At 52.5% G+C, this 9164-nt stretch overlaps 2 protein-coding genes across 2 annotated transcripts in view; one reads left to right on the forward strand and one right to left on the reverse strand.

The window, feature by feature from the left end:
- Positions 1–989, reverse strand: part of IFT46 (intraflagellar transport 46) — a 4807-nt gene extending 3818 nt beyond the window's left edge. The window contains exon 1 of the mRNA XM_010008985.1: positions 948–989. Within this exon, the coding sequence (XP_010007287.1) occupies positions 948–989 (42 nt within the window). The remainder of the gene's footprint in view (positions 1–947) is intronic.
- ARCN1 (archain 1) lies at positions 988–6064 on the forward strand. Its single transcript, XM_010008996.1, has 10 exons — positions 988–1014; positions 1216–1479; positions 2113–2292; positions 2500–2705; positions 2929–3090; positions 3206–3371; positions 4575–4722; positions 5007–5115; positions 5279–5483; positions 5928–6064. Exons 1-10 carry the CDS (start codon positions 988–990, stop codon positions 6015–6017), a joined length of 1557 nt encoding a protein of 518 aa, XP_010007298.1. The 3' UTR covers positions 6018–6064.
- The last annotated feature ends 3100 nt before the right edge of the window (positions 6065–9164 follow it).

Consider the following 9164-nt stretch of genomic DNA (forward strand, 5'->3'; position numbering starts at 1 on the left):
CGGCCGGGCCGAACGGGAGGCGCGGGGCGGCCGGGCCCCGCGTACGGAGCCGCGGGCCTTCCGCAGCAGCGGAGCTGGCGACCGCAGCCCGGGACGCGCGGTGTTAAGCTGCTTGTAAAGGTCTTATGGGGTGCTGGGGCTGTCCTCTCCAGCGCTGGGTGCACCCAGGCCGCGGCAAGCGGCTGTGCAGGTGGAACGCTGGGAGGTTTCTCTTCTCAGAGCTTGTCCTGCGCCCTGTTGCCCAGCACAGCGGCGTTCGGTGGCTCCTCAAAAGCTGACACAACGTTCCGTTAACGGGTAGAGCAGTGAGCTCACGGGGGTGCGGGAAGCCTTGCTACTGTCCAGTTCTCTTGCACCGCGGTCGGAATTTCTTCAGGGAGGACTTAGACAAGGTTTACTTCAGACCTGTACTTCAGGATGTGTTTGTCTCTAAGCTGTCAAACTGCAGAGCCCCAAGGCAGCCCAACAGGAGCCTGACACTCTTACAAAGGGGCGGTGTTGTCGACCTGGGAACTGAGATCTGTGTCTGAGAGTTCTTGCTCCTTGCCTACTTGTTGGACAGCCCTTGGTAACAATGGTTGGGGATGTACAAGATCTTTAAGGGCAGGGACTGCCTTATCCTGACAAAGTTAATTAAGAAGCTGACCTAAATGTCAGCAAGAAGGCTGGGTAGTCCAAGAGAACAAGATCATGTAGGCTGGTGAGTGCCTTTCTACCTTTTTATTGTTGGTGTGATAACATCTCTGACATGTCCAGGAGAGTCATCCAAGTGCTGCTATTAATACAACTGTCAGCGTTTGACGAACCTGGCTTGACTGTAAACGTGGCATTGGGAAGAAACAATATGCCTTAAAACAATCCTGTATTTAGTTGTGAGCTGGGGCCAGATTGACAGAAAACTCAATAGCCCAGAGCCTCGTCTGAAGCATCTGAGAGGTCTGTCACACCTGTGTGTATTTAGGAATAGGCTGATCCTGCATCTGCTCCATGGGAGCACTGGGAGTTTCATTGAGAGTAACACAGAGAGCAGAGAGAGAAAAGCAGGGATGGGTCTGCTCCTCTGGTGCTGGTCACAGAAAAAGACTTAAAACGGTGTTTAAGGAGGCTCAGTTGGCTGTGTGGGATAGGTGAGGGTGACAGGTAGTGGGAAGCAATCTGTGACCCAGGGGAGTTGCTAGGCTGGCTGAGGCTGACCTGTGCCCCTCGTCCCCACAGGTGCTGTTGGCAGCAGCCGTCTGCACGAAGGCGGGAAAGGCCATTGTCTCCCGGCAGTTCGTGGAGATGACCCGGACCCGCATCGAGGGGCTGCTGGCGGCGTTCCCCAAGCTGATGAACACTGGGAAGCAGCACACGTTCGTGGAGACAGAGAGTGTGCGGTATGTCTATCAGCCCATGGAGAAACTCTACATGGTGCTGATCACCACCAAGAACAGCAACATCCTGGAAGACCTAGAGACACTCCGACTCTTCTCTAGAGTGGTAAGGTCCTGTCGCTGAAGGCAGAGGTGGTTTGTGTGCAGCCTGGAGTGGTGCTGTTGTCAGGGAGCTGCTGGTGCTGAGCCACTGTCTGCCTCCAAATTGATTTTTCAGAGCCTCTTGCAGACCTGGAAGTCAGCTTTGAAATTTTGGTGGTATTTTTGAACTAAATGTAAAAAAATCCTCCATTGCAGTTCATCTGGTGAGACTAAATGGATTATGTTCTACATTTAGCATTAAATACCCTCTGTATTCTAAAGGTAACACCCATATTTCTACTAAAAATAACCTGTTGTTGCCGCCTGTGATCATTAGAGGTTCAGCGCTACTTTACCCATGTTTTTCAGCAGTGAGTTTGTGCAGCTGTTGTCACAAAACTAAAGGATCTTCAGGAAATTCACTGGCTGCAGTGTGTGTTTAGGTTCCTCTGAGTTAGTGTTACTATAAAGCTAAGAGGTTGAATAAATATTTTAGTGTAGAAAAACTAATAATGGTAAAACTTCATCTTGTTGTTTGTCAGTTATGAAGAGCAGCCTAATTGGTGCTGATCTCCTAGAGTGTCTGGGGATAGCAGAAAGAAGGTTTTCACACAGTATCGTCCACAGATGCACCTTTAAAATGTTTTCTCCTAACTAGATCCCTGAGTATTGTCGAGCGCTGGAGGAGAATGAGATCTCTGAGCACTGTTTTGACCTGATCTTTGCCTTTGATGAAATTGTTGCCCTGGGCTACCGTGAGAATGTAAATTTGGCACAAATACGGACCTTCACTGAGATGGACTCACATGAGGAAAAGGTTTTCCGAGCAGTCCGAGAGGTGAGTGGGAAGAACTGTGAGCCTGCTACCAGGTGCCCTGTACAGAGGCATAACTCCACTTGGGTCGGGGTCAGAACATTATTTACCTTTGCTGTAAACTCAGTGTCCATTTCTTGTTTCCTTTTTCCTGGCAGAGGGTTTGTGAGCAAACGCACTGGGTTCTTCTGGGGCTGCCCAGCTCACTCAGCCTCTTCCCTCTTGTTTCAGACTCAGGAGCGTGAAGCGAAGGCCGAGATGCGCCGTAAAGCGAAGGAGCTGCAGCAGGCCAGGAGGGACGCCGAGAGGCAGGGCAAGAAGGCCCCTGGGTTTGGGGGCTTCGGTAGCTCGGCCGTCTCTGGGGGCACGACAGCGGCAATGATCACAGAGACCATAATTGAAACGGAGAAGCACAAAGTGACACCGGCACCTGCCAGGTAAAAAGACATCCCAGCTACTGGTAATACTCAGAACAGAATCTAGATCTAAAGTATAACTTAGCACCCTGCGTGTAAGATCATCAGTCTCATGCACGCTCCCATCCTAAAAGGGGTGCAGAGGTGAAGGCTGCGTTGCTGGGATTAGTTGGGTTCCATAAAGATAACCAAAGAAGGAGGAATCTGTTGCCATGGTTTGGATGCTCTTGTGCCTTTTGTTCAGGCCTTCAGGTCCAAGTAAAGCCTTGAAACTTGGCGCTAAGGGGAAGGAGGTGGACAACTTTGTGGACAAGCTGAAATCGGAAGGAGAAAACATCATGACTTCTGTAGGCAAGCGCTCCACGGAAGCAGCCAAAGTTCTTGCTCCTCCTGTTAACATGGAGAGGTGGGTATTGCTTGTAAAGCAGTCTTCCCACAGCTCTCCTTGCCATGTCTCTCATCTTGCCTGTTACGTGCCAAGCATAGGGCTTGAGATCCCTGCTCTTTTTCTGTCTGTCTAGCGTGCACATGAAAATAGAGGAGAAAATTTCCTTGACTTGCGGCCGTGACGGAGGGTTGCAGAACATGGAGCTGCATGGCATGATCATGCTGCACATTTCTGATGAAAAGTGTGCACGGATTCGCCTGCATGTAGAAAATGAAGACAAGAGGGGAGTGCAGCTACAGGTAAAGCCTACTGGGTGTCCCATGCTGTTGAACGTGCTTTTGGCACTCTTCAGGGTAAATACTGGAAATCCTGGCGCATGCTGCTGTCCTGTGTTCTGGTCTGAGCCCTTTTGGCAAATGTGTTGAAACTAGGAGTAGTCCCTGCAGACGTTACTGCAGAGTAGGTGCAGCGCCAACTCCCGCTCAAAGGATTGAAGTTCACCTGAGAAATCTGGTCTTGTGCACTTGCATTCCAGCCCTTGGAGCCTTATCTATCCAGTCAGCAGCATTGGCATGCCGTCTGATTGCCTGGACTTTGCAGCAGCCTGCTGTGTCACTCCATGCTGGTTTGTGTGATGGGACCTTTAGTTGTGCAGTGGGAGTGTTCTAGTAAGTGTCCTGTGCCCAGGAGGAATTAGTTTGTTACCTAGAAAGCTGTTCCTTCTTGGGATTGCTCCTGTGCTGTGACTGGAGCCCTTGAGTGAGAGCATCTCAGAAGATCTTAAGAGATATGTCCTCCCCTTTCTCCTTCTCTGTGTGACCTTGATCCCTCCACATGGTACTGCTCTGCTGTACACTCGCTTCCTCCTCACCAAGACCTAGTCTGTCGGTGGCTAGCTGCAGGGCTACTTCTACAGTCCTAGGTTCCTTATCAGCACGTCTCTTGAGCACGTACCTAATGCTGCTCCCACATGCACAGCTTTGGGTGGAAGATGAAAGTCGGCTTGCAAAAATCCTTTGCTTCTAAAGAGAGAGTATTTAAATGGCATTTGGCTGCTGACACGTGTGTGTGTGTGTGTGTGTGTGTGTGTGTGTGTGTGTGTGTGTGTGTGTGTGTATATATATATGCGTGTGTGTGTTAAGGCTGCTGAGGGAAGTAGGTTTTTTTGGTTTTTGGATGTTCTTCCCAGTAGGACTGATTTATTTTTTTTTTCAAGATAAAGGTCTATTGTGGGTCTTCAGGGCTATCTTGGAGCTGTTAAGAGTTGTTAAAGCTTTTGTGTTGGTACCAGCATTGCTGGACTCTGTAAAAACTGCAGTGGTGTGAATTCCTCTTAGATCAGCATTTTTTGGTAGGATCCCAGGTAGCAGATGTGCTCCAGTTGGGCTTCTGAGCTGGGAGCAAAACTGATGTGTGTTTGGTCAAGGAACGCATTCCAGGATGCATAGGCCCCATTATGTTAGAACATGGAGTTACACCATGGACACGTGTTCCCCTTTCAGACTCACCCAAATGTGGACAAAAAGCTCTTCACTGCGGAGTCGCAGATCGGTTTGAAGAACCCGGAGAAGTCATTCCCTATCAACAGTGATGTGGGTGTGCTGAAGTGGAGGTTGCAGACCACGGAGGAGTCCTTCATTCCATTGACAAGTAAGTGGAGCGTGCTTCTGGGGGCTAGTGTTCATTCATGGGCTGATGGCTCCTGGCTCCCCTTACAGCACCTGGGCCATGCTGGAAGATGTCAGAGGTACTGCATGTCTCCCAGTGGGTAGTACCTGTTCTTGGCAGTGTGTGCTTTGTGTAGTGCCCTTGAAGAAAAGCTTTTCCTAAAGTCAGAATTTCTTAGGGATGACTTTTGGAAGCACATTATCCCTTGTAAGCCTGTTCCACATAGCAAGCCCATGTGGCTCAGCAGGCTGTTTCTGTGCCCTCAGTTAACTGCTGGCCCTCGGAAAGCGGGAACAGTTGTGATGTTAACATTGAATATGAGCTGCAGGAGGAGACCCTGGAGCTGAATGATGTCGTCATCACCATCCCCTTGCCGTAAGAAACACTCCTTGTTTGGGTAGTGCTCACTGATGCTGTCCTGGATCCCCCTGGTTCCTTCCCCTCCCCGGTTTGCAGTCTGGCCATGCCAACGGGCTGGACAAGCATTTGTGTAGCTCTGTGCAGGTCACCTATTGTAGCTTCTCATTGCCTGCTCCAGGTCTGGTGTGGGCGCCCCAGTGATCGGGGAGATCGATGGTGAGTATCGCCATGACAGCCGGAGGAATCTCCTTGAGTGGTGCCTGCCAGTGATCGATGCCAAAAACAAAAGTGGCAGCCTGGAGTTCAGCATAGTGGGGCAGCCCAACGACTTCTTCCCAGTCCAAGTCTCCTTCATCTCCAAAAAGAACTATTGCAACATACAGGTATGGTCACTGCCAGTGCCTCGTAGGTGGGATGTCAGTCTTGCCTCTCTCAAGCGGCTTTTCAGCTTCCCAGAGCTTGCCTGTGCTTTTGGTTCTGCCTTTGTGCCTCTCAGTAATAATTAATTCCCCTGGGGCTTTATTAGGGAATCCACCCACCTTCAGAGCCAAACACTTCTGGGCACATGACTATCTGTCTGTCCCCACTCAGCTGGAGCTAGCAGCCTCTGCTGAACTCCTGGCAAGCTTCTGTCGGCACAGACACAGTTACCACAGAAAATCATTCCCCTGTTTTCATGTTTCCTGAGAACCAAGATCTTCCTTTTAAGGCTGACTTGTGGTTCGGAAGTGCTGGGTTGGTGGTGTCCTTATGACCATCACAAGTCGGAGGGCGCTGCGTGGCAGCAGTGTTCCACACGGAAATAACCCTGCCCTTTTTCTCCACAGGTTACCAAAGTGACCCAGGTAGACGGGAACAGCCCTGTAAGGTTTTCTACTGAAACCACCTTCCTGGTGGACAAGTACGAAATCCTGTAATAACAGCCATGGGGAATCACAAAGGAAGAAAATTTTAAATTAAAAAACAAACAAACAAACAAAAAAAAAACCAAGAAACAGAAAAAGAGGCCGAATGTTTGAAACTCCGCAGCCCCCTCTCTGCTCAGACGCGTGGCTCTGTCTGCCATCTGCAGCGTTCCTGGGTAACAGACGTTTTTGGCAGAGAATTTAATTGCTCATGGGGGGAAAGGCTACAAATTTCTTTGGCACATTTTTACTGGCCCACAGAAGAGCAACATCTCCGTGGAGAACACGGCCTTGACACATCCCTTTCTCTCCTGAAGACAACCAGAGCTTATCCCAGCGCCTACCAGGCATGGTTCTCTCCCTTCCCAAAGCCTCATGCGCTGTTCCGTTGGTGCTGCCATGAAAATTTCTTCTTGGTGTCCACCTCATCTCTGTTGGCGAGTGCAGGAGTCAGGGTAATGTGCGTGGGGACGCCTCGCTTCTCCACACCCTTCCGTCTGGTAGAAGAGCAAATTTTCCTTGGTTCTGAAGGTGGGGAGCTGTGGGACTTGGGGTGGGGCCCTTCAGCCCCCACGGTTACTGCTGTCCGTCCAGCCTTGCGGGGCAGCGGTGGCCCTGCAGCTGCTCTGGGGCTAGGCTGTGGGGCAAGGTAGGTAGGTAGGTTAGAGTCAGCCCTGGGACCCTGTTGGTGTCTTATGGGGCTGAAGGCTTCACTTGCCACTGTGCAAGCAGCTGTGGAGACCGGGTTACTGTGTGCCAGGACCTGTCCAAAACTCATGTTCTTTCTCAGCACTTGTGGATGGAGGGGAGGGAAACACTGGTTTCCAGAAAACGTGGGCTGATCTAAAAGTGCCAGAGCAGAGCTCCTCCTGCTGCCTCACGAGCATTAGTTGCCTCATCTCACACAGTCGTGCTCCACTAAATACTCGTCTCACCTGCCCAGGTCAGGGCTTGTCCCTAAAAGTGTGTGGCCATCAGCGAGGTCTGCAGGGGAGCACCAGCTGCTGCTGCAGGTCCTAAGCACACGGGGAAAGAAAGTGCCCTAAACACCTGTGTACTGTGCTCCCGAGAGCTCTTCTGTGAGAGTGAGCCTGTGGGTTCCCCTGGGGTCTTTGCCAGAGAAGTTTGTGGTCTGTCCTGCATCAGCAAAGAAACTTGGTCCTGGGAGGGCGGGAGAGCAATCCCTGTTCTATAGCAAAGTAGGTGATGAATCCTATTAACTTGGTTCTGTTCCAGAGCTGCTTGTCTGTATGATTTTAAAATGGAGTCCAGGTTAGTTCAAGAATCCGAGGAGCTGCTCTTTTTTTTTTTTTCCTGAAATCTGGGAGGGTGATGTTTAAACCGAGCCGAACTCCCCCCTTTTTGTAACCCCCTGTTCGATACTGGCATAGGCACATTCCAGTGTACACAGAATTCTCATCTTTAATCAATAAAGAGTATTGTCAAAGGAACTGTCTGAGGGTTGTGGGGTCCCTCAGAAGCTGGCGGGGTCCGCCCCGTCCCCTCCGCCCCTCGTTCGGCCCTGCGGGGCGGGACGGGGCCGGCGCCGGGGCGGGGCAGGCGGCAGGAGCGGCGGAGTAGCCCGTCCCGCGGCGGCAGGACCGGCGGAGCGGAGGTGAGCAGTGGAGGGGCTGGCACCTGGAAGGGAAGGCGGTGGGAGGGGGGCCCCAGTTTGTCTTCCGGGGCGGCTCTCCAGGAGGAGAGTGAGCAGGCGGGAGAGCAGGAAAGCGCCGTCACCCGTCAAGCCAATGCGCCACAAGGGGTTTGGGGTGCACGAGTAGGTCAAGGGCTGGAACCAGGTCCGCCTTGGTGGGCAGTTTGTTGGTTTGGGAGCCCTTAGAGTAGGAGGCTTCAGCATCCCGAATGAGAGGCTTTGTCATCCCAAATCCTGCTGCAGCTGCTGAGCAGCTGCAGAGGAGACGGTGCTTGTCCCCAGGCTGCCCCTTGGTCCCTGACGCCTCTCGGGGAGCCTGGGAACGGCGCTTGCCTGGCTGTACCCTGCTCTGTGCAGGACCTTGTTTATTCCCCGCTTCCTGACACGTTCTTGCCGCAGCCCCTTTGGCTGTTGCCAGAAAGCCCAAGGAATTTGGCAGCCTCAGAAGAGATCCAGCTGTTGCTCCAAAGGGCCCTGGCTTTCCCGCTCCTGTGGCTGCTCTAGGAGCCCCCAGCCCTCGCTGGGCTCTGGGCAGGGGCTGCAGTGGGGTAGATGGAGGGATTTAACAGATGTGTAGACGTGGTGCTGAGGAATATGGCTTAGTGGTGGCCTTTGCAGTGCTGGGATAACAGTTGGACTCAATGATCTTAAAGGTCTTTTCCAACCAGAATTATTCTATTGTAGTAAACATCCTGAGGCAGCACACAGCCCAGGCAGCAGCGGAGCAGTGCTGCCCAAGTGCTTTTTCGGCAGTTCCTGTATGTTTGGGTTTGCTGTGTGATGCTGTATGCTGGTGGGCAGAGTGCCATGCAGGGTGGTGGAGATGCAAGTTTGTGTGGTGAGGTGATGCTTTGCCAACAACCAGAAAGGACTGAGTGGTGCTTGTTTTGGAGAGGTGAGGTTCACCCCTACCCCTCTCCCAGGAAACACAGGGCTGGGTGGTAGGTTTGTGCCAGGGACCCAATTCCAGACCCACCAAATTTATCCTGTGCTGTGGTCCCTGAGCTATCACTAGCAGGAGCTGCAGATGCTTCCCTCTGAGGTGAGCCAAGCACCTGACCTGCAGGTGAGAGGCCATTGTTTTCTAAGAGAGGGCTTTGAGGAGTAAGTCTCCATGGTGTGGCCTTAGGAGTGGTGGTGGAGTCAGTGGTAATGGTGGTTTCCCTGGCTGTGCCATGATGGCTGGAGGCATGTGCTGAAACTGGGCTCAGTGCCTGAGCTCTGGTGGCAGTTGGGACTGTGCAATGTGTCACCAGCCCTCGGAGCTGGCTCATCTTGGGGAGCATCGGGTGCAGGAAGGCAGGGACATGTACGGCCCCCCGACCCAAGCACATGGCAGGCATCCCCCAGCCCTCGGAGTGCAGCTGTGCCGCTTCCCGGGAGAACTGAGATCAGCGGGCGCGGCCGGGATTCCTCTGCTCCCGCTGGAGCTGCCTGGCGGCTGATTTACGGTGGTGTTATTGCCAGAAGCGTTGTGTTGTCCCAGCAACGGTGCTGCGGCCCCC

Source organism: Chaetura pelagica, unplaced genomic scaffold, assembly GCF_000747805.2.
Source record: "Chaetura pelagica isolate M959 unplaced genomic scaffold, ChaPel_1.0 scaffold650, whole genome shotgun sequence".
NCBI classification, from domain to species: domain Eukaryota; kingdom Metazoa; phylum Chordata; class Aves; order Apodiformes; family Apodidae; genus Chaetura; species Chaetura pelagica.

Coding starts and splice junctions, on each gene's coding strand:
- ARCN1 (XM_010008996.1), top strand. CDS start 988: ATGGGAGCACTGGGAGTTTCATTGAGA. Junction 1,480..2,112: donor TCCGACTCTTCTCTAGAGTG/GTAAGGTCCTGT, acceptor TCTCCTAACTAG/ATCCCTGAGTATTGTCGAGC. Junction 3,372..4,574: donor AGAGGGGAGTGCAGCTACAG/GTAAAGCCTACT, acceptor TTCCCCTTTCAG/ACTCACCCAAATGTGGACAA.